The following is a 25036-nucleotide window of genomic DNA, read 5'->3' on the forward strand; positions in this document are numbered from 1 at the left end:
TTTTATTTAGGTTTCTATTTTCTTTTGGATAAATCTGGCTAGAGGTTTATTAATTTTATTAGTTTTTTTCAAAGAACTGGCATGTGATTTCATTAATCGGTTCTATTGTTTACTTATTTTGTTTTGTTTCTATATCCTGTATTTCTGCTCTAATCTTTATTATTGCCTTCCTTCTGCTGGCTTTAGGCTTCCCTTATTGTTCTTTTCCTAGATGCTTTAGGCATAAGGTTAGTTTGTTTACTTGATATTTTTCTTGCTTCTTGAGGTAGGCCTGTATTGCTATATAATTCTTTCAGAAAAAAAGCATCCCCAAAAGCATCCTGTTGTGTTTTTATTTTAATTTGCTTGCATTTTTTAATTTCTTCCTTGACTTCCTGGTTGACCCATTCATTTTTGGTAGTATGTTATTGAACCTCCATGTATTTGTGCTCTTTTCATGTTTTTCTTGTGGTTGATTTCTAGTTTCATAGTATTGTAGTCCAAAAAGATATATGGCATGACTTCAGTTTTTTTTAATTTGTTGAGACTTGTTTTGTGGCTTAATGTGTGATTTATTCTGGAGAATGTCCCATGTGTACTTGAAAGGAATGTATACTCTGCTGTTTTAGGATGGAATTTTCTCAATATACCTGTTGAGTCCATCTGGTCCAATGTGTCATTCAAAGCCATTGTTTCCTTGTTTATTTTCTGGTTTGATGTTTTGTCTATTGATGTATATGGGCTGTTATGGTTCTCTGCTATTATTGTATTATTATCAATTAGTTCCTTTATGTTTGTTATTGTTTTATGTTTTTGGATGTTCCCACTTACCATTGTTATACCTTTTTGTTAGAATGTCCCCTTTATTATTATATAGTGTTATTCTTTGTCTCTTGTTAGTCTTTGGCTTAAAATATAGTTTGTCTGATATAAGTATTGTTACTCTGGCTTTCTCTTGACAACCATTTGCATGGTAAATATTGCTCCATCCTCTCACTTTCAATTTGCAGGTGTCTTTAGGTCTAAAGTGAGTCTCTTGTAGGCAGCATATAGGTGGGTCTTTTTTTTTTTTTTAATCCATTCTGACATTCTTTGTCTTTTGATTGGAGCATTTAGTGCATTTACATTCAGAGTGATTATTGTTAGATATGGATTTAGTGCCATTGTATTACTTGTTGTTTATAGAGATTTTCTATGTTTCTTTCTAGTTTTTGTTTTATGTTTGGTGATTTTCTTTAGTGATATAATTGGATTTCTTTATTTATTGATTTGCATACACTGAACCACCCTTGCACCCCAGGATAAGTCCCATTTGATCATGGTATATAACCCTCTGAAGTGAGTCTCTTCTAGGCAACACATGCTTGCATCTTATTTTTTATCCATTCAGTCACCCTCTGCCTTTTGATTGGAGAATTTAATCCATTTACATTTAAAGTAATTATTAATAGGGAAGCACTTACTAATGCCATCTTATTGTTTCCAACTGTTTTTTAGTTTACTTATTCTTTTATTCTTTTCTTGTTTTCTTTATGGATTGGCGATTTTCCATACTGGTATATTTTGATTCCCTTCTCTTTACCTTTGGTGTATCTAGGTTTTTGTTTGGTAGTTATCATGAGGCTTACATAAAACATAGCTTAGATGTAACAGTCTATTTTATGCTGATAACAACTTCAATCACGTACAAAAGCTCTGAATTTTACTCCCCGTCACATTTTTTGTTTTGATGTTTTACAATTTACCTCTTTTATATTGTATATCCATTACCAAATTACTGTAGCTGTATGTTAGTTTTAATGCTTTGTGCCTTTAATCTTTATACTAAAGTGGTTTACACACCACCATATTAAAGTATTAGAATATTCTGATTTTGACTATATGCTTATCTTTGCTAGCGTGTGTTTTATTTTCATGTGGTTTCATTTTACTAACTAGAGTACTTTATTTCAGCTTGAAGAAATCTTTTCAGCATTTCTTATAAGGCAGGTCTAATGGTAATAAACTTTCTTAGGTTTTGCCTGTTTGATTAGATTTTTGTTTTATTTCTTAAGGGCAACTTTGTCAGGAAAAGTAGGATTGGTTGGTATATATATATATTTTTCAAATATTTTAATGTGTCATCCTACTCTCCTCTGGCCTGCAAGGTTTCTTCTAAGAAATCAATTGATAGCCTAATAAGAGTTTCATTTTATGTGAAGAGGGTTTTTTTCCCTCTTGCTACTTTTAAAATTCTTTCTTTGTCTTTGACTTTAGATAGTTTTATTATAATGTTTCTTGGAGAAGATCATCTTGGATTGAAAATTTGGTAAGATTTATGAATTTTATAAACTTGGATGTCTAAATCTCTCCCCAGATTTGAGTAGTTCTCAGCTATTATTTATTTAAATAAGTTTTCTGCCCCCTTCTCCCTCTCTCCTCTTTCTGGGACTCTGGGTGCATACACTGCTTCTCTTAATTGTATCTCATAGTTCACATAGGATTTGTTTGCTATTTTTCATTATTTTTTTCTTTGTTCTTCTCTGACTAGAAAAATTTGAATGGCCTGTCTTCCACTCTACAGATTCTTTCTTCTGGTTGATCTAATTTGCCATTTAAATTCTTATTGCATTTTTCATTTTATGCATTGTATTTTTCAGCTCCAGAAGTTCTTTTTGGTTCTTTATAATTTCCATTTCTCTTTTAAACTTGTCATTTTGTTCATACATTGTTTTCCTGATTTTGTTGAATTGTCTTTCTGTGTTTTGTTGTAGTTCATCAAGTTTTCTTATAACAACTATTTTGAATTCTTTGTCAAGAAAATTTCAGATTTCCATTTTTTTGTCTAGTTACTAGGAAATTATTGTGTTCCTTTGGTGGTCTCATGTTTCTTTCATTTTTCATGTTCTTTGAAATCTTTTCTTAAGTAAATTCTACTTGAACTCATGACACTGAGATCAGGGGTCACATGTTGTAGTGACTGAGCCATACAGGCACCCCTCATATTCCTTGAAATCTTGCATTGCTGTTTTCACGTTAAAGAAATACTCATATCTCAAGTATTTACTGGTTAGATTTACATAAGAAATACTTTCCTTTTGCCCTGTTAGGGACTCTGAGCTTTGCTCAGACCTTTTCTGTGGATATGTCTACTCCACACTTCTTGTTCCCTTTTGTGGAGGAAATCTTAAAATTATATGCCTTCTATTGATCCTGCACTGTCAGGTTTGGTACTGACAGACTCCCTTTTGCTGTCCCTGCGTTGGTGCTGAGTGCCTAAGTCTGTGGTTTCTCCTAATTCTGCAGAATCAAGCTGGTTTTCTTTTTTTTTTTTTAATTTTTTTTTCAACGTTTATTTATTTTTGGGACAGAGAGAGACAGAGCATGAACAGGGGAGGGGCAGAGAGAGAGGGAGACACAGAATCGGAAACAGGCTCCAGGCTCTGAGCCATCAGCCCAGAGCCCAACGCGGGGCTCGAACTCACGGACTGTGAGATCGTGACCTGGCTGAAGTCGGACGCTCAACCGACTGCGCCACCCAGGCGCCCCTCAAGCTGGTTTTCTACGCATGCTCAGTAGCACTCTTCAGAGTCTCACCACTTTTTGGGTCATGCTCAAGGAACGGACCACAATGTACTGGTGTGTGTAGGTGAGGCACTTGAATCACTGGAGGTGCCCATGAACCAGTTGAGATCCACAGGCGAGCATCTACCACAGTCACAGGTGGGATTCCTGATGGAGCCTGCAATGCAGTTAATAGGATCCACATCCCTTTGTGCCCCTGGTTGCTATTCTACCAGCCACTCCCTGTCTCCCAGCCACACTGCATACCTCAATATTCTGGATGGGATGAGAAAAAAATGTGGGTCTGATTTTCAGCATTCTACATAGGCGGTGAAACTGGGTACTCACATGCTAATGTTCCCTCATGGGAGAAATCAGGACAGAGAAAACCCATCTTGGCATTGAGCTGTGCTGCTTTGGTGGAAAGGTAATGCAGGTAAAGTGAAACTGTCCCTCTTATTCTCTTCTATGATTCCAGTCTTGGATTTTTTTGTTGTTGGTGTTCCAATGGTATGCTAGTTTTTCTGCTGGATTCCTGGACTTCCACAAATTGAATGCTGTCTTGTCCATTGGTAATTGGCTAAATTGCATTATTTGGGAGCAAGATAGAAAAGAAAACTCTTACCATGTTAATGACATCACTACCTCTCGATGACTTTCTTGATTTTTTAAATGTTTGTTTATTTATTTTGAGAGAGAGAGACAGAGAGAGGGAGAGAGAATATCCCAGTCAGACTGCATGCTGTCAGTGCAGAGCCTATTCAGAAGTTACTTGGGAACACAGCCAGGTGATCAAGGTTAACATCAACAGGGATAAGTCATGTTGATGGTATGTAAAGAGTGGCACTTTACCTTGCGGTCTTCCTCCCCAAAACATAGAACACCAGTATAGTCATAAGAAGAACATCAGAAAATCCTAGTTACAGGACATTCTACAAAATTCATCCCCAGTGTTCCTTCAAACTGTCACTGAGAACAAAGTCTAAGAAACTCATACCCAAGAGGAGACATAATAACTAAAAGTATTGTGGTATCCTGGAACACACAAAAAAAGAACGTTATATTAAAAAGTTAAAAAAAAGACTATATAAACTTCAGTTACTAATAACACATCAGTATTAATTCATCAGTTGTGACAAGCACACCATACTAATGTAGGATGTAAGTCATAGAGGAGACTAAGTGTGGTACACCTATAGAAAATGCCTCTACTATTTTTTTTAAAGTTTATTTATTTATTTTGAGAGAGAAAGAGAGAGAGCACTTGTGCGCAAGCAGGGGACCAGCAAAGAGAGGGAGAGAAAGAATCTCAAGCGGGCTCTGCACTGTCAGCAAGGAGCCTGATGTGTGGCTCAAACTCATGAACTGTGAGATTATGACCTGAGCTGATTCTGATGCTTAACTAACTGAGCCACCCAGGAACCCTTCTCTCCTATTTTAAAATAAACTTTTGCTAAATCTAAAACTATTCTAAAATAAAGTTTATTTTAAAAAATTTTCTGAGAAAATTAACTACAAGTCTGTGGAGGTCAAAATGGCTAGATTTCCAGGGCACAGAACCAGACAGGAGGGAGATGTGCATGTGTGCACCCCCCCCCACACACACACACACGCACTGCACGAGGCCATTAAGTAGTCCCTGTTCAGGCCAACCAGAGTGGAAAGCCTCATAATTTGTGGGGTATTGGGTAAAGTACTTAGGCAAGTTTTGCCTCACTAGAGAGGCAAATTTAGCTCTATACCAAATGATGTTTTGGCCCTAATAAACTTTATTAGAAATGTCATTTGAAAATATCCTCTTCCATTCAGTAGGTTGTCTTTTAGTTTTGTTGATTGTTTTCTTTGCTGTGCAGAAGCTCTTTATTAAAAAGATGTTTTAAAATATATTTTAGTTAGTTAACATGTAGTGCAATATTGGCTTCAGAAGTAGAATTCAGTGATTCATCACTCACATACAACACCCAGTGCTTTATGTTTTATTTTGTTTCTCTTGTCGGGAGAAGGTATGTATAAAGAAGTTGCAGTGGCTAATGTCAGAGAAGTTACTGCCAGTTCTTTCTTCTAGGGTTTTTACGGTTTCTGGCCTCACATTGTGGTCTTTAATCCATTTTGAGTTTATTTTTGTGTATGGTGTAAGAAAGTGGCCCAGTTTCATTGATTTGCATGTTGCTGTCCTGTTCTCCCAGCACCATTTGTTGAAGAGACTGTCTTTCCCATTGGAATATCTTTCCTGCTTTGTCGAAGATTAATTGACCATATAGCTGTGGCTTCATTTCTGGATTTTCTCTTCTTTTCTATTGATATATTTGTCTATTTTATACTGTTTTGATTACTAAAGCTTTGTCGTATAACTTGAAACCTGGTATTGTGATGCCTCCAGCTTTTTCTTTTTCAAGATTTCTTTGGCTATTCAGGGTCTTTTGTGGTTCCATACCAATTTTAGGATGGTTTGTTTTTGACTCCAAGATTTCTGCTGAAAAGCCTGCTCATAACCGTATTGGGAATCCCTTATATGTAAAGTTTCTTTTGAGATTTTCTTTGATTTGACTTTTGACTATTTATCATGTGTCTCTGTGTGGTTCTCTTCATTTTATCCTACTTGGAATTTATTGAGCTTCTTGGATTTGTGGATCCATGTTGTTCCTCAAATTTGGGAAGTGTTTTATATTATTTTTTAAAATAATCTCTCTGCCCCATTCTTTCTTTCTTCTTCTGAGACTCCAATAGTAGAACATAAATTGTTCTACTTGATAGAGTCCGAAAAGTCCCTTAGGGTCTATTCATTTTTCCTTAATATTTTTCTTTTCCTCCTGAGATTCAATAATTTCAAATGTCTTCAAGTTTCCTAGTTCTTCTGCCTGTTTCAGTCTGCTGTTGAATTTCTCAATTCAGCTATCTGTATTTTTCAGCAACAGATATTCTTTTTGGTTCTTCCTGTTATTTTATTTATTTTGTTTATTTATGTTATTTTATTTATTTAATTAATTTATTTTTTAACTAGGCTCTGTGCCCAACATGGGGCTTGAACTCATGACCCTGAGATCAAGAGTCACAGGCTTTACCACCTAAGCCAGCAGTACCCAACCCCATGTAATTTAAAATGTCAACTTCCCAATAAAGCTCACCCCAACTTCTCTTTGGAGTGTTAGATATTCTATCATATTCCTCCACCCATAATCTCTTGCCACAGGTATCTGTGTGTCTGCAACTTTCACAAGCAATACTTGCTTCTTTCCAAAGCTTTTTCCAGGCTGAGATTCATGCTATTCCACTTTTGCCCCATCTGAGCTCCTAATCCAAAGAAACAGACCAATCCCTCAGGCAGCCCCCAGACCGGTTAGAATGTCACAAGTAAAATCTGTTTTGCTTCCTTCATTTTGATGGAGGAAATTGGGAACTGGGATTTTGTTTCCTTTAGACCACCCTACACTGCATCACACCATAGAGGTGTTGAGACAAAAGTAAGCAAGGATGCCATGAGATTTCCTATTTTGAATGTGGCTTTTTGTTGATTGGGCATTTGCTTGATTGCTGTAGTCCATTGTTTTCCAGGGCTTCTATAAAATTATTTCAGGGGCACCTGGGAGGCTGCCTGTTGAGTATCTGACTCTTGGTTTAGGCTCAGATCATGATCTCCCAATTCGTGGGTTCAAGCTCCATGTCCGGCTCCGAGCTGACAGCATGGAGCCTGCTTGGTATTCTTTCCCTCTCTCTCTATGCCCCTTCCCCACTCGCTTACTCTCTCTCAAAAAAAAAAATTTTGTTTTTTCAAAAAATTTTTATTTATTTATTTTTAATTAAAAATGTTTTATTTATTTTTGAGAGAGAGAGAGAGAGAGAGAGAGCAAGTGGGGGAGAGGCACAGAGAGAGGAAGATACAGAATCTGAATAAGGTTCCAGGCTCTGAGCTGTCAGCAAAAAGCTCTATGTGGGGCTTGAACTTGTGAACTGTGAGATCGTGGCCTGAGTGAAAGTCAGACGCTTAACCAACTGAGCCATCCAGGATCCCCTCAAAATTTTTAAAAAATGTTTATTCCTTTTTGAGAGAGAGAGAGAGAGAGAGAGAGAGAGAGAGAGAGAATGAGTGGGGGAGGGGCAGAGAAAGAGGGAAACAGAGGATCTGAAACAGGCTCTGTGCAGATAGCAGACAGTCCATTGTGGGGCTGGAACTCATGGACTGTGAGATCATGACCTGAGTTGAAGTCAGATGCTCAACCAACTGAGCCACTCAGGCGCCCCTCTCTCAAAATTAATAAACTAAAAGAAATTATTTTAGCCCATGTAGAGTTTTAAAAAATGTTTTCATGGGCAAAGAGGGCCTGGGGCTTCCTAGTCTGCCATCTTGCAAATCTCACTTCACTGTGGCCAGTGTTATAGTCCCATTTATTTCAATGCTCACTAGTAGTTTGGATATGTGAACAAATTGGATATGTGAACACAGGCTTCAGGCCTTCCTCATGGTTTCTCAGCAGGAATCAAAATGAGGTGTGTTTTAATAGCACAAAATTACATTCAACCTATGTGTACTTGTACTACATCAAGATGGAAGCATTTACATGCTATATTAATGCAATTAAAAGAAATGTAAAGTGATAGATTTTGTTTTGCAAAGCCATGGGTTAGCAATTCTGAAACTACTTTCTGTACATTCTGTCTCCCCACAAGATGCTTATTAGTAATTGTATAGTGGAGAAATCTGAAAGGCACTACCTTAACCAAATGATCAAAGTTGACAGTGCCTTAAGGGGACAATGTGCCTCCTGATATAGGTGCATTAGAATTTTTTGTAGTATTCCTGCTAAAAATAATCTAAATTTAACACCAAGAAAACATTAGTGAAATCCAATTTGTCAATATTATGAAAATATAAAGAAATCATCAGGAAAACACTAACAATTTGTTGCCTCTCATTTAAAGTAAGCCCTGTCAGTGTGGTTTCTTTTCTTTCTCTTTTTTTTTCCAGCCACATTGAGCTGTACTGCAAGGGTACAGATGCACAGCGGGCAAAGGTCGTTATACAATCAGAACTGTATTTAACCAAAGCAAGAGAGCAGCCAGCAAGTTACAGGTGTACACAAGCGAGTATACAGGCTGACCATGTTAAGAAGGGAGAAGAGGGATGGCGAGGTATAGAGCTATGATCAGTGCATCCGGCGTGGGGATTGGGGAGACTTCCAAAATCTGGGTAGGCGCTTATGAAACTACAAAACTTCCCTGGTCCCGCAGACAGGTGCTTCCCTGGAGACTGGGGCCGCCCGGGGTCAGCCAGGCTCCAAGCCCCACGCACCTCCTGCCGCCCAGGACTACGCCTCCCGGCGGCCTCTGCGCCCGGCGCCCAGGACTACACTCCCCGGCGGCCCCCACTTCGGAAGCGGTTTCGTCCAGATCTGCCTTCCCGCCGCTGATTGGCTGCTGGCGTCCGCCGACCGCGCGGCGGCTCTCGGAGGTGGTGTCGGTCCGCTTGTCCTGACGCCAGGTGTGGGGTGCAGGTTCCGGTTACAGTGGGTGTTGGCGGGCGGCTGACGGTGACTGTGTGCGTGTCTGGGAGCGGGAGTGGACAACGAGGGGGCGATACGGAGAGGGGCGGGGCGCCCGGAGGTCAAGTGGACACCGGAGGGCGTGCCTTGCTGGTGTGCCCGCCCTCCCGCTCCGTGAGCTGTGCCCGCTCTTTCCTCGCGCGGTGCTGAGGGCGGGGGCGGGGGAGGTCGGAACGTGCGGGAACCTGCGCGTATCTGGGCGTCTGCTGTATTAGGGGCTCTTCGTGTTCCTCGGAGTGCTTCTTCCTACTCATGGTGTTGATTTGTTACTATTGGTGATTTCCTCTACTTGCATTTTTGTTGCATTCTTAGTCTTCCTCATTCGAATATACTGTACATACGATTGCACGAGTTGATGAATTTTTGCAACCCTAATACGCCTTGGCAATCAGCACTGAGACAGGGTGAAAAAAATAAAAGGATATTGCCAACTTTCCAGTTGTCATACCCCCTGCCCCGTTACTGTCAATATCTGATAATGTGAATCCTTTACAAAGAATTCCCTTGTAAAACCTTTGTAAAGGTTTCCTTTGAGATTGCCTTGGCTATTCACAGATCCTTGCACTTCTATAAGAATATTAGAATTGATTTGCTAATTTCATTAAAAAATTACTTTTTTAAAAATTGGGGTTGCTTTGAATCTACAAAGTTTTTTGAGAGAATTTACATCTACTCATGTCTTCTAATCAATGAACATGGGATATATATATATATATATATATATATATATATCGTTCAATAATATTCTGTCATTTTTACTCTAGAGGTCTTAAGACTGTTTTGATTTGTAACTAGCTATAAATTCTTATACTATTGAAAGTTACATCAGAGTTAAAATTTTGTGTTTCTGTTTAGTTGTTCTTGATTTATGGAAATCAAGCTGATTCTTTTTAAGTTGACCTTTTATCAATCTTGATAAAATCACTCAATTCTAGTAGCTTATCTATAGATTCTTTAAGATTTTTTAATGTACACAATCATGTCATTTGTGACTAATTAGTTTAATTTCTTCCTTTTTAGTACTTATGCGTTTTATTTCTTTTTTCTTGCTCTGTTGTACTGGATCAGACCTCTAGTTGAAAGGTCTTCTTTTTCATAATTTTAAGGGGAATGCATTCAGATTTTTAGCTTTAATTGTGATTTTTGAGGGAGCATTTTAAGATTTGCGTTATCAGGTTAATGATAGTGTTTCCTTTGATTTCTGGTTTACTCAGTTTTTTTGTTTTTTTGTTTTTTGTTTTTTTTGTTTTTCAACGTTTATTTATTTTTGGGACAGAGAGAGACAGAGCATGAACGGGGGAGGGGCAGAGAGAGAGGGAGACACAGAATCGGAAACAGGCTCCAGGCTCCGAGCCGTCAGCCCAGAGCCCGACGCGGGGCTCGAACTCACGGACCGCGAGATCGTGACCTGGCTGAAGTCGGACGCTTAACCGACTGCGCCACCCAGGCGCCCCTGGTTTACTCAGTTTTTATCATAATGTTGGATTTTGTCAGAATTTCTGCATGTATCCAGGGGATCGTGTAATTTTCTCTTTTTTCTGTTAATGAGGTGAGGTACACTGATTTTTAAATAATATTGTTACTATTTTAAGGTATTAGTATTATTATTATTATTATTATTATTATTATTATTTAAAGTAAGTTCATGCTCAACATGAGGCTTGAACTCAGGACCTGAGTTCAAGATCAGGAGTCACATGCTCCACTGACTGAACCAGCCTGGCACCCAAAGTACATTGATTTTCAAGTGTCACACATCTCTTACATTTTTCACATAAGCTCCACTTGGGTATGATATATAGGTATCATATATCATATAGCTCTCACTATCTTTGCATTTTTGTCTTATTGGTTTGCTTGTCTGTTTTTGCCTTCTATATTTTGAAGTTGTGTTATTGAGTAGATGGAGGCGTAGAATTTTGATTTTCCTGTTGTGTTGACATCTATAATAAAGATGAAATATTCCTGTTTAAGGCAAGAATAACTAATAGACATAAAGCCTATTTTGTTTGATATTACTGTAGTTCTACCTGCTGTCCTTTGGTTAGTATTCACATGCTATGTCTTTTTCTATTTTACTTTCAGTCTTTTTCTACCTCATATTTGAAGGGTGTCTTTTGTAAACAGCATGGAGTTGTATTTTGTTATTAAATATGCTCCAACAAGTTTAGTCTTTTCTTAGTTTGTGTTAGTTTATGTTAAATGTAATTACTTACATAGTGTCTGTTTTGTTGTTATTTGTTTTTTCCACTTAGTACATGTTTTTAAGTTTATTTATTTTGAGAGAAAGAAAGAGTGAGCAGTGGAGGCACAAAGAGAGAGGGAAAATCAGAAGCAGGTTCTGTGCTGCCAGGGCAAGAACCTGATATGGGGCTTGAGCTTATGTGAGATCATGACCTGAGCCAAAATCCAGAGTCAGACGCTTAACTGACTGAGCCATCCAGGTGCCCCTAGTTCATCTTTATGTTCTCTTTTGTCTTATTTTGGGTTAATTGAACTTTGTGTCTTTCCATTTTTTCCTTCCATCATACATTCATGTATGTTTGTTTTAGTGTTTTTGCACTAGAGATTGCAGAATGCATCATTGATGCTTTATAGTGTAATACAAATTATTTTTACAATTTCCCAGTGGTGCTAGAATTTTAGAACTTTTAAAACTGCATTTGCCAACTTCATCCTGTCTCTCCATCCCCTCCAGTATTTCTTGGTAATGGATTTTAATTCTACATGTACCTTCTTTTAATTAAAAATTTTTTTATTTTAGAGAGAGAGTACATGCGTGGAGGACAGGGGAAGAGGGAGAGAGAGAATCTTAAGCAGGCTCCACACTCAGCACAGAGCCCAACATGTGGTCTGACCCTGGGATCATCACCTGAACTGAAATCAAGAGTCAGATGCTCAACCAACTGAGCCACCCAGGCGTCCCGATTCTATGCGTATTTAAATATGAATTTTTTTTCCTGGTTAATATTCATTGAAATTTACCCCATACTTATGTTTTTTTTTGTTTTATGTTTTTATTTATTCTCATGCTTTCAATGAGGATTCTTTCCCTTCTGCCAGGTGAACCCATAAAACTTTTCTTCATATGGGTTTGGATTAGGAGTTGACAGAATATAGGAAGCTCTCAGCACTAATACATGATAATAGGACCTTTATAGTAGGCAGTTTAGCAATTTTTGTGTAAAAATTTGAACTACACACCCTACAACTTGACTCATGGGTATTATCATACAGATTTGTTTGTGCATGTGAAATAAAATATAAAATAGATAGTGATGGTTTATAAATAATCTAAATATTGATTATCAGGCAGCTAGTTAAAACATTGTGGGTCATGGGACGCCTGGGTGGCTCAGTTGGTTAAGCATCCAGCTTTGGCTCAGGTCATGATCTCACAGTTTGTGAGTTCAAGCCCCATGTCAGGCTCTGTGCTGACAGCTTGGAGCCTGGAACCTGCTTCGGATTCTGTATCTCCCTCTTTCTGCTCCTCCCCTGCTTGTGTTCTGTCTCTCTCTCAGAAATAAACAGTTTTAAAAATTGTGGGTCATTCTTAAGATGGATTATTTTTTTTAAGTTTAGTTTTTTTTTTTTAATTTTTTAATGTTTATTTATTTTTGAGAGAGACAGAGACAGAATGCAAGTGGGTTAGGGGCAGAGAGAGAGGGAGACACAGAATCGGAAGCAGGCTCCAGGCTCTGAGCCGTCAGCACAGAGCCCATTGTGGGGCTCGAACTCGAGCCGTGAGATCATGACGCCAGCTGAAGTCGGACGCTCAAGCGACTGAACCACCAGGCACCCCTTAAGTTTAGTTTTGAGAGAGAGAGAGAGAGAAAATGGACGAGTGGGGGAAGGGCAGAGAGAGAGGGAGAGAGAGAGAGAATCCTGAGCAGGCTCTTTGCTATTAGCATAGAGCCTGACGCAAGCCTCAAACTCATGAACTAGGGCATCATGACCTGAGCTGAAGTGAGAGACGCTTAACCGACTGAGCCACCCAGGTACCCCAAGATGGATTATTTCATATCTCAAGAATAAAGGAGCTCTTAATGCATTAATATAAAATGATCTCTAAAGTATATGGTTAATTAAAAATAAGGCAAAAGGAGGTACTTCCACATATTGTAATGAGACATAGGACAGTCTGACCAACCTGTTAGTGAAAACAATGGTAAGTTATAGGTACTATATAAAAATAATCACTGAGAGATTTTAAAGAGAGTTAAAAACAAAAGTCTAGAAACTTGAATGTTCAAGAAACCTCCTTTAGTAGGTTAGAATGGAGACATTTTATTACAGCACCTGGATAGTATTGTTATTCTTGCTGTAGCAGCGTCTGCAGTCTCTGGGCTCTTGTTACCATGCCTGTGGGAGGTGGGGATGGGGAAAACAGGGCATTGTGATATCCAGTTTGACTTCTCTGAGGAAAGCCTGTCTGTCCTGCCTTCTTTGTATTCAGCTCTGCCCTCTCAGGACAGTCACTGAGAGGACAGATCATTGTTGGAATTCTGAAAACTGTGGCTCATGTGAGTTGGAATTATCACTTTCTGTATTTATATCAGGTCCTATGTTTTTATTGTCTGTCATGAAAGTTGCTCCTGGGATGTCCTTCAGGAATCTGCTCCCAGACCCACTCTTGTGAGCGCCTTCCCTAAGTCCTCTCCTCCCCAGCCTGTTCTTGAGTGTACCATGAACAGTCTTAGACCTTTCTCACGTGGTTAGTTTTCAGTCAGGAGTGCGGATGGAGCACATTTTCCCAAGGGAAATATTAAAGATGCCTGTCACAAAACCATGGCTTAATAAGGCTGTGACAAACCACATCCTTGTCGATACAAAGTTTTGATCTGTTTCAGGGAGGTTTTAAATTAGACATAATGGTATAACTAGATAATAACTTTCCATCTATGAATTCCTTCAGAGTTTGGGCAAACCTAAGTGTCTAAAATATAAAATATACGAATGGTCAAGTCAGTTATAAGATACACGATTTGTCTTATATAGCAGGAGAAAAATGCTTGTGATCTCCCGACATAATGATGAAATAGTCCTTAGACTGTTTCTTTCTTAAATTATTATATCACATGCAAATTGTGCTTTCAAAGAGAGAAATATGATCTGAGGTACACATAGGATGGATGGAGGCCACAAGTTTTTCTTAGTCAAGCTGCGTATTTTCTGCTACTTCACTTACTGGGGAAACTCCATTTTACAGTATTTGTTCACTTCAAGCCCTTCCGTCTGAAGGTGGCTTGTTTCTCCAATGAGCGGGAGGGAGGGTAGCGACCTGCCAGACGTGTGCTCTAGCCCCAGCCTGAGTCTCCTCCTTTCTCTGATGACTCTCCATTTCCCTTTCCATGTTGAAAAATTGCCTTTAACTTCATCAGTGATGGGTATATTGACTCTTTTGAGGGGTTGGCAGTATTCAAGGACGTGGCGATAGACTTCACCCAGGGAGAGTGGAACTACTCTGGGTGCTGCACAAAAAGACTTATCCAGAGACGTGATGTTGGAAAACTACCACAACCTGGTCTCTGTCGGTAAGGACGTTTACTTGCAGATCATTCGGTATTTGCCTTGTGGAATTTCTACCTCTTTCCATGTGGATTTCTGGATTGTCTGAATTCCGTTTCCTGCTACTGAGGGAATAATCTGCACTCTATGGTTTTGGGGAAGACGTCTCTGTCACACACTGTTCTTCAGGAGACCTTCACCCTCCTTGTTATTCTTGTTATTATCTTCTTCAATGACCACAGCTGGACTTGAATTCTGCCATACCTGTAGGTTGATCCTATTTCTTTTCCTTTCTTGAAGTAGGACTTTCCAGATCTAAGCCAGATGTGATCTCCTTATTGGAGCAAGAGAAGCAGCCTTGGATGGTTACAAAGGCCTTGACAGGTGGACCTTGCCCAGGTGAGTGAGAGCTCATTGACAGAGGCCTTGGCAACCCAGGTGGCCTTGCCCTGCGGCAGTTACCACCTTTGGTATTTTTATTGGGAAGTGCCCTTCCAAGGACTGAGGCCTGACAAGGGAGAGAAGGCCTGAGGCATAGAAAAGTAGCTTTGTTTCTCTCCCTTCTCAGAAACGTAGGTGCCCCCCTTCCCCATGACCAGCAATCTTTTCCTTATATGTGCAATCTAATTCTTTCCCAGCTTCCCCTTGTCATTTAAACTTGTGTAAGTATTGTCACTTCTGAACAATATTTCTTAAAAACCCCTATTTTACCTTTTTTTCAATGACTTGATCCCTCTTTGAGAAGTTTCTCCTTTTTTCAGTAGTTCATGCTTTATTCATTCACTCTTATCCAAAATGTACTGATGTTTAATTTATGCAAGCCTCATTTCAGAACTTGAGGGAATTAAAGTGAGTAAATTATTATTATTTTTTTATTGATGTATAGTTGACACACACCCATTATGTTAGTTTCAGGTGTACAATGTAGTGATTTGACACATCTGTCCCTTATGCTGTGCTCACCATAAGTGCAGCTGCTGTCTGTCCCCACATTACTGTGTTCTCTATGCTGTGCCTCTCATCCTGTAACTTACTCATTCCATCACTGGAAGTCTATGCCGCCCATGTTCCCCCCTGCCCCCCAGCAACCACCAGTTCTCTACATTTATGGGTCTGGTCTGCTGTGTTTCTATGTTTTGTTTCTTTATTCATTTGTTTCTTAACTTTCCATGTATAAGCGATATTATATGGTATTTTTTTTTTCCTTCTGACTTATTCTGCTTAGTATACCGTCTAGGTTCATCTATGTTGTTGCAGATGGCAAAATTTCACTCTTGGTGTGGCTGAGTAATATTCCATTGTATGTTCACCACATCTTCTTTATCCGTTCCTCTATGGATGGACACTTGGGTTGCTTTCATATCTTGGCTATTGTAAATAATGATGCAGTAAACATGAAGGGTGCATGTATCTTTTCGAATTAGTGCGTTCATTTTCTTTGGGTAAATACCCAGCAGTGTAATAACTAGATTGTATGGTAGTTCTGTTTTTAATTTTTGGAGGAATCTTCATACTGTTTTCCACAGTGGCTACACCAATTTACTTTCCCGCCAACAGTGCATAAGGGCTCCTTTCTTCCACATCTTCACTAACACTGTTATTTCTTGTCTTTTTAACACAAGCCATTCTGACAGGGGTAAGGTGATATCTCATTGTGGTTTTGATTTGCATTTTCCTGATGATTGGTGATGTTGAGCATCTTTTCATGTATCTTTTGGCCATCTGTATGTCTTTGGAAAAATATCTATTCAGGTCCTTTGCCCATTTTTTAATTTAATTTTTAAATTTAGGTTTGTATTTGTTTTTTTGGTGTTGAGTTTATATGTTCTTTACATTTTTTGGATATTAACTCTTATCTGATATACAATTTGCAAATATCTTCTCCCTTTCAGTAGGCTGCCTTTTCATTTTGTTGATGGTTTTCTTTGCTGTGTAAAAGCTTTTTATTAAAAAATTTTTTTAAAGCATTTATTCATTTTTTTGAGAGACAGAGTGTGAGTGGGGGAGGGGCAGAGAGAGAAAGAGAGAGAGAGAGAGAGAGAGAGAGAGAGACAGACAGAGGGACAGAATCCAAAGCAGGCTCCAGGCTCTGAGCTGTCTGCACAGAGCCCGACGTGGGGCTCAAACTCATGGACTGCAAGATCATGACCTGAGCCAAAGTTGGATGCTTAACTGACTGAGCTACCCAGGCACCCCAAAAGCTTTTTATTTTGGTTTCATTTTGCCTTTGTTTCCCTTGTCTTAGGAGACATAGCTAAAAAAATGTTGCTAAGGCTGATGTCAAACAGATTACTGCCTATATTTTCTTCTAGGAATTTTATAGTTTCAGGGTCACATTTAGATCTTTAATCCATTTGAATTTATTTTTGTATATGGTGTATCAAAGTGGTCCAATTTCATTCTTTGGATTGTAGCTGTCCAGTTTTTCCAGCACCATTTATTGAAGAGACTGTCTTTTCCTCATTGTATATTCTTACCTACTTTGTTGTAGATTAATTGACCATAAAAGTGTGGGTTTATTTTTAAGCTTCTGTTCTGTTCTATGTATCTAGTTTTGTCCTAGTACCATACTGTTTTGATTAATATCTCTTTGTAGTGTATCTTGCAATATGTGGTTCTGATACTTCCAATTTTGTTCTTCTTTTTCAGTATTCCTGTGGCTATTTGGGTTTCTTTGGGGGTTCCGTAAAATTTTTGTATTATTTGTTCTATATCTGTGAGTAATACTTTTGGTATTTTGATGGGGTTTTGGTATTTGATTGCTTTGAATCTGTAGATTGCTTTGAGTAGCATGGACATTTTAACAATATTAATCCTTCCAATCCATGAGCATGGAATGTCTTTCCATTTATTGTGATCTTTAGTTTCTTTCATCAGTGTTATTTTAGTTTTCAGAGTACAGGTACCTCACCTCTTTGGTGAAGTTTTGTTCCTAGGTATTTTATTCTTTTTGGTGTAATTGTAAATAGAATTGTTTTCTTAATTTCTGTTTCTTCTACTTCATTATTAATAGAATGTATAGAAATGCAAGCAATTTCTGTATATTAATTTTGTACCCTGCAACTTTACTGGATTCATTTGTTATTTCTAATAATTTCTTGATAGAGTCTTCAGGGTTTTCTATATATAGTATTATGTCATCTGCAAATAAGGACAGTTTCACTTCTTCCTTACCAATTTGGATACTTTTAATTTTTCCTTTTCTGATTGCTATGGCTAGGATTTCCAATACTATGTTGAGTAAAAGTGGTGGGAGTGGACATCCTTATCTTATTCCTCATGTTAGAAGAAAAGCTCTCAGTTTTTTTACCACTGAGTATGATGTCAGCTCTGGGTTCATCATATATTGCCTTTATGTTGAGGTATGTTCCCTCTAACGCACTTTGCTGAGAGTTATCATGAACAGATGTTGAATTTTGTCAAATACTTTTTCTGCATTTGTCAACATGGTCATATTATTTTTATTCTTTATTTTGATAACGTGGTATATCATGTTGATTGATTTGTGTTTTATTGAAATGTCTTTGCACCCCTGGATAAAATTCCACTTGATCATGGTGAATGATCCTTTTAATCTATTGTAGAATACAATCTGCTAATATTTTTTTATTTTGTATTTAAGTTCATTAGGGATGTTGGCCTGTAGTTTTCTTTTTTCTGATATCTTTGTTCAGTTTTGATATCAGGATAATATGGCCTTGTAGAATGTATTTGGAAGCTTTCCTTCCTTTTCTATTTCTTGGAATAGTTTGAGGAGAATAGGTATTAACTCTTCTTTAAGTGTTTGGTAGAATTCACCTGTGGAGTCATCTGATCCTAGACTTTTGTTTGTTGAGAGGTTTTTTTTGTTTGTTTTTTACTAATTTAATTTTGTTACTAGTAATCTGTCCAGATTGTGTATTTTTTCTTGGTTCAGTTTTGGAAGATTGTATGTTTCCAGGACTTTATACATTTCTTCTAGGTTGTCCAATTTGTTGGCTTAGTAGTAGTCTCTTGTAAGTCCTTTGTATTCCTGTGGTGTTATTTTTCCTCTTTCATTTCTAATTTTATTTATTTGGGTCCTCTCTTTTCTTGGTAGTCTAGCTAAAGGTTTATCATATTTATTTTCTTTTCGAAGCACTAACTTTTGGTTTCATTGAGCTTTTGTATTGTTATTAGTCTATTTGTTTTTGCTCTGGTTTTTATTATTTCCTTCTACTAACTTGAGCTTTGTTTTTCTTTTTATGGTCACTGTAAGTGTAAATTTAGATTGTTTTTCAGAGATTTTCTTGTTTATTGGTGTAGGCCTGTATAACTATAAAAGTTCCCTGTTAAAACTGCTTTCACAAAAAGATTTTGGACTGTTGTGTTTTCAACGTTTATTTATTTTTGGGACAGAGAGAGACAGAGCATGAACGGGGGAGGGGCAGAGAGAGAGGGAGACACAGAATCGGAAACAGGCTCCAGGCTCTGAGCCATCAGCCCAGAGCCTGACGCGGGGCTCGAACTCACGGACCGCGAGATCGTGACCTGGCTGAAGTCGGACGCCCAACCGACTGCGCCACCCAGGCGCCCCTGGACTGTTGTGTTTTCATTTTCACTTGTCTTCATGTCTTTTTTTCATCTCCTCTGATTGCTTAGTTGACCCATTGGTTGTTTAGTAGCATGTTATTTAGATTCCATGTGTTTGTGTTTTTTTCCAGTGGGTTTTTTTTTTGTTGTTGTTAATTTATTTCTAGTTTCATACCTTATGGTTGGAAAACATGCTTGATATGATTTCAGTCTTCTTAAATTTATTTGGACTTGTTTTGTGGCCTAATGTGATCTGTTCTGGAGAATGTTCCATGTGCATTGGAATGTATACATATTTTACAGATCCTTCCCTGTTCCATTGGATCATATATAACTATCCACAGATAATATGCTTTATTGTTTTGGTATATATACACACACACATACATACTTAGAGAGTATCAAACTGTATACAGTATATTGTTCAGTAGGTGATGTTTTCACTTAACCTTTGTCTTACTTCTATTTCCATATTGTATTAATTATTGTGACTTTATATATTTTATGTATGCATATGTATTATGAATATGATACATATGTATATGTGGGATATCTTTATTCTTGGTAGAGTAAATCCACTCTGTTATTTTAGCAAAGTTTTGCATTTTCTTTCCCTTATAATTCTTTCTTCCTTTTTATTATATTAGTAGTTATCTCTTTAAATTTTGAAAAATTTATTACAGTGAAACGTCAGTGTAGTTTGAGTAATAGTAGTACTAGTGAATATTCTTTTACCATTTTTTAATATGGGATTTTGGTACAGATCTTTATCTCAAAAAGTTTTAAAGATTTTGTGCGTGCGTGTGTGTGTGTGTGTGTGTGTGTGTGTATAGTAAAGTTTTAGTCCATCTGCAGTTTAATCCTATATTTGGCATGAAGTAGTAATTTTTCATCATCATTTATTTGATTATTCTACTCTCTTCATCATCTGGAAGTTTATTCTCTAACACGGTAAGATCTCATAAAAAACTTTATGTCTCCTTCTGGGCTGTCTTCCTTTTGATACCTTAAATCCTGTGTCACTACTAATTTAAATTACTCAAGGAAATGTAATAAAATAGCCAGTCAGCTCTGAGGTTGCAGTTAAGATATGTGTTCTTATATTGAAAATGGACTACTTATCCTCATTTTGTGTGCTTCTCCGCCTATGTTCAGTGATTTTGCTGCAGGCATAGGATAAGCAGGAGGTTGGATTGAACCAGAGTTGGAGATCGATTCAAAAATTATAATGATAGGTTAGAGAATCAGAGCTGAGTAAGCAAAAATGAGAACCAAAGTGTTGGATTGTGAAAAAGTATTGCTGCTTACTGAGTGGTAGTTTATATGAGAGAGGAGTTTAAATAATATTCATTTCATATTTCTCTTAACTGCCAAACTCTTCTTCCATAGTTATAACAATTAATATAGATACTACATATATATTTTTTTAATGTTTATTTTTAAGAGAGAGAGAGACAGAGTGCAAGTTGGGGAGAGGCAGAGAGAGACGGAGACACAGAATCTGAAGCAGGCTCCAGGCTCTGAGCTGTCAGCACAGAGCCCGATGAAGGGCTCGAATTCACAAGTGGTGAGATCATGACCTGAGAAGAAGTCAGATTCTTAACTGACTGAGCAACCCAGGTGCCCCTAATAGATACTTCTTATTGAGGACTTATATTATGCCAAGGAGCTGTAGTCTTCTTAATCCTCACAGTTCCATGAGAATAGTTACTCTTTATCAAATGAGAGTTTGGGGACTCATGTTAGGTAACGAACTAAGACATAAAACTAATGGACTTGAAAGTATTTTAATAGTGTGCTGGTCATTTCCACATGGAACTCATCAGTGGTGTATCATTTTCTCTAAACCTACCCATTCTACTTTGTCACTGCTGGAACCTCACTGAATTCTTCCTTACTTCTGTCAGAGACATTATAAAACAAGCATATAGTAGTTGGGAAGTTCCTGTAAATAGACTATATAGTATTCATGGACTTCTATTTATCCTCCATTTTTGTATACTTACTTAGCATTTTACTTTTTTTTTTTTTTTAATTCCTCTCCCTGGACTCTTGTCCTCAATATTTGAGAATGTTTTCATCCATTTACTTCTTTAGAACATGATTTTCCCTTATCTAGTTTCTGCCATAGAAGTTTAATTTTTGATGGAAGAGGAATATATTATATGTATACTTTACTGTTATTTTTCAGATTTACAGTGCATGTGTGATACTAAGGAGTTATTTCCAAAAAAGAGCAGTTTTGATAAAGAATCATTTCAGTGGTATAAAATGGAAAGATTAAAAAACCACTTTGATGGATCCAATTTCAGAGGCCTATCTGAAATACAACAGAGAAGTGAGAAGGAATATTTCCGATAAGAGAAATATGAAAAAATGCCTACATTCAGCCAGCACCCAGCAGCACATATTGATAAGGCTTTTCATAAGAATTCTTAAGAGCTGTATAAGAGAATTTATACTAACAAGAGACCTTATGAATGTAAGGAATGTAGGAAAGCTTTTAGTTGTGGGTCACAACTTACTCGACATTAGAGAATTCATACTGGAGAGAAACCCTATGAATGTATGAATGTGGGAAGGCCTTTGGTCATGGTCCACAACTTAATTGACATCAGAAAATTCATACTGGTGAGAAACTCTATAAATGTAGGGAATGTGGGAAGGCCTTTATTCAGCTATCATCCCTTATTCGACATCTAAGAATTCATACCGGCGAGAAGCCATATGAATGTAAGGACTGTGAGAAGGTTTTTAGTTGTGGCTCAGAACTTACTCAACATCAGAGAACTCATGCTGGTGAGAAGCCCTATGAGTGTACGGACTGTGGGAAGTCCTTCAGTCACGGTTCACACCTTGTACAACATAGGAGAATTCATACTGGAGAAAAGCCTTATAAATGTAAGGAATGTGGGGAGACTTTTAGACATATCTCACAACTTGCTCGACATCAGAAAATTCATACTGGTGAGAAATCCTATAAATGCAGGGAATGTGGGAAGGCTTTTATTCAGCTATTACATCTTGTTCGATGTCTAAGAATTCATACTGGTGAGAAACCTTATGAATGTAAGGATTGTGAAAAGACTTTTAGTTGTGGCTCAGGATGTACTCAGCATCAGAGAACTCATACTGGTGAGAAACCTTATGAGTGTAAGGACTGTGGGAAGGCCTTCAGTCATGGTTCACACCTTGTTCAACATCAGAGAATTCATAGTGGTGAAAACCTTATAAATGTAAGGAATGTGGTGAGGCCTTTATTCAACAATCACATCTTACTCGACATCAGAGAATTCATGCTGGTGAGAAATGCTGTGTATGTGAAAAGTGTGGTAAGGCCTTCATCTGGAGCTCCAAACTTGCTCTCCATCAGAGACTTCATATTGGAGAAAAAAAAAAAAAAAGATTATGAATGTAAGCAGTGTCAAAGGTCTCCCTTGGTGGCTCACAGGTTTTCAACAGATTATATTTAGAGTAATCCTATGAATATAAGTAATTTAGAAAAGTTTTTATTCAGAGCTCCTACTTTACTCAACATCAGAAAATGCATACTGTGAGAAATACTACGAATGTGAGAAATGTGAAAAGGCCGTTAGTCTTAGCTCAAAACTTAAATATTACAGAATTTACATTGGAGAAAAAAAACATCTTACGAATGTAAGCAATGTGGGAACACCTTTAACCAGAGCTCAAACTTTTGCATCAGAGATTGTATACCAGCCAGAACAGACAAGTGAAGAATGTGGGAAGGCTGGTAGTTGTTCACCTACTGGCAAGAATTTTTTTTAAGCTTACTTATTTTTGAGAGAGAGAAAGAGAGCGAGTGGGGGAAGGGCAGAGAGAGAGAGGGAGAAAGAGAGAATCCCAAGCAGGCTCTGTACTGTCAGCACAGAGCCCAACGTGGGGCTCAATCCCATGGACCATGAGATCATGACCTGAGCCAAAACCAAGAGTTGGATGCTTAACCGAATGAGCCACCCAGGTGCCCCAAGAAAGTTTTGTGTAAGCTATGTAGGAAAGTCTTTCTTCATAGTTCAGACCTATTAAATATCACATAATTTATAATGGTGAGAAACCTAGGAATGTTAGGAATATAGAAAACCTTTCATTAGGATTCACAACTAATTGAGTATCAGCAAGTTTATACGTCGATATAGGGAAACTTACGTGCAATGCATCAGTTATGTTACAATAAATTTATTAGAAGAAAATCCTATAGATATTAATCTCATTTGCTGCTTATTTATATCTAGGCATCAGAAAATTTATTTTGGGTCAATAATTGAATGTAGAATATCCATCACAGTTTAGACTGAGAGAACAAGTCTAAATTCAAGATACAAACTTGAGAGAACTCTTCATAGAATATTTTTTTAAAGAGAGAAGCAAACCATAAAATAAAAACTATAGAGAATAAACTGAGGGTTGATGGAGAGAGGTGGGTGAGGGATGGACTAGATAGGTAATGGGTACTAAGGAGAGCACTTATGGGGAGCCCTGGGTGTTGTACATATGTAGTGATGAATCACTAAATTCTACTGAAATCAGTATTATACTATATGTTAATTAGAATTTATATTTGAACTTGAAACAAAATTTTTAACCCCACATTACATATTGTAGTTCTACTACTCTTTTACTACTGGAACTATGAGTAGGTAAATTAATATCCCTGTTCCTCTTTACTTGTTTTTAAATTGGAGGGAATTAAATATTTCATCTCATATGTTGTCTGACAATCCCCAATAAATGTTGACAGTATCACTATCACTGGTAGAATCATTACTAAAATGAATGGAGAATACTTTGTTTAATAACATACGAAAGGGGCGCCTGGGTGGCGCAGTCGGTTGGGCGTCTGACTTCAGCCAGGTCACGATCTCGCGGTCCGTGAGTTCGAGCCCCGCATCAGGCTCTGGGCTGATGGCTCAGAGCCTGGAGCCTGTTTCCGATTCTGTGTCTCCCTCTCTCTCTGCTCCTCCCCCGTTCATGCTCTGTCTCTCTCTGTCCCAAAAATAAATAAACGTTGAAAAAAAAAATTAAAAAAAAAAACACATACGAAAGCTTTGATCTCTTACTGCATGTAAAAAACTTATCTTCAGAATGTAATAAATATGAACAGCCCATTATTCAGATCCTTTTTGCTGTGTCTGCAAGTTCATACTGGGAAAATAATAATCTCATGATGTAGTGAATGTGTAATTAAGAGTACAGCTTTTAAACCAAATGTTTTATGAAGTAACCTCTATAACAAATCCTTAAAAGCAAAAGTTGTATAATTTTTATTTTCTGCAGTAGTTATGGATGTTGAAAATTTTGAAGCGCTTAGAAACTTAGTAACATCTGTATGCTTACCAAAATAGACTCTTAAGGGGAATAACAATGAACCACTGATATATCAAGATATAGAATGTGGTCAAAGCTGTTTTCAGTAGTTCATGCATCATATTAAAAAGTCAAGGACAGTTATTTAGCATTTTCATACTGTATCTTAAACACTTTGAATAGGGAATTAATATTTGTTGAGTAAGTAATTATATGTTTAACTCAAGAAAAGGGAAAAAATTAAAGACAACCCTGAAATGAATAGATAGAAGGGTCTAATAAAATTAAAATAGATTAACGAAATAGAAAGCAATAGGGGTACCTGGATGGCTAAGTCAGTTGCGTGACCAACTCTTGATTTTGGCTCAGGTCATGATCTCAGGGTTGTGGGATTGAGCCCTGTGGCTCTGTGCTCAGCACTTAAGATATTCTCTCTCTCTCTCTCTCTCTCTCTCTCTCTCTCTCTTTCTCTCTCTCTCTCTCTTTCTCCCCCCTCCTCTGCTTATGCATGTTCTCTCTAAAATTAAAAAAAAAAAGTAGTTTAAAATAAAGAAAGGAAAAAAAAAGTAATAGGCAAAACCTATTTGAATTTG

General features: G+C 37.7%; 1 protein-coding gene and 1 long non-coding RNA gene across 2 annotated transcripts; both read left to right on the forward strand.

Annotated features, from left to right (window-relative positions):
* The first annotated feature begins 8461 nt into the window (after positions 1–8461).
* On the forward strand, positions 8462–19001 carry LOC121013794 (uncharacterized). The gene is made up of 4 exons (XR_005782925.1): positions 8462–8998; positions 14466–14593; positions 14868–14966; positions 18945–19001. It is a non-coding gene; the product is annotated as an uncharacterized LOC121013794 (long non-coding RNA).
* Positions 19002–21730: 2729 nt separating this feature from the next.
* LOC121013586 (zinc finger protein 420-like) lies at positions 21731–22943 on the forward strand (the record flags this gene model as incomplete). Its single annotated transcript, XM_040449273.1, has 1 exon — positions 21731–22943. A coding segment is annotated over one exon (861 nt), but the record flags the coding sequence as incomplete, so codon positions are not given.
* Between the last annotated feature and the right edge of the window lie 2093 nt (positions 22944–25036).

Source organism: Herpailurus yagouaroundi, unplaced genomic scaffold, assembly GCF_014898765.1.
Source record: "Herpailurus yagouaroundi ecotype Mexico unplaced genomic scaffold, PumYag 199, whole genome shotgun sequence".
NCBI classification, from domain to species: domain Eukaryota; kingdom Metazoa; phylum Chordata; class Mammalia; order Carnivora; family Felidae; genus Herpailurus; species Herpailurus yagouaroundi.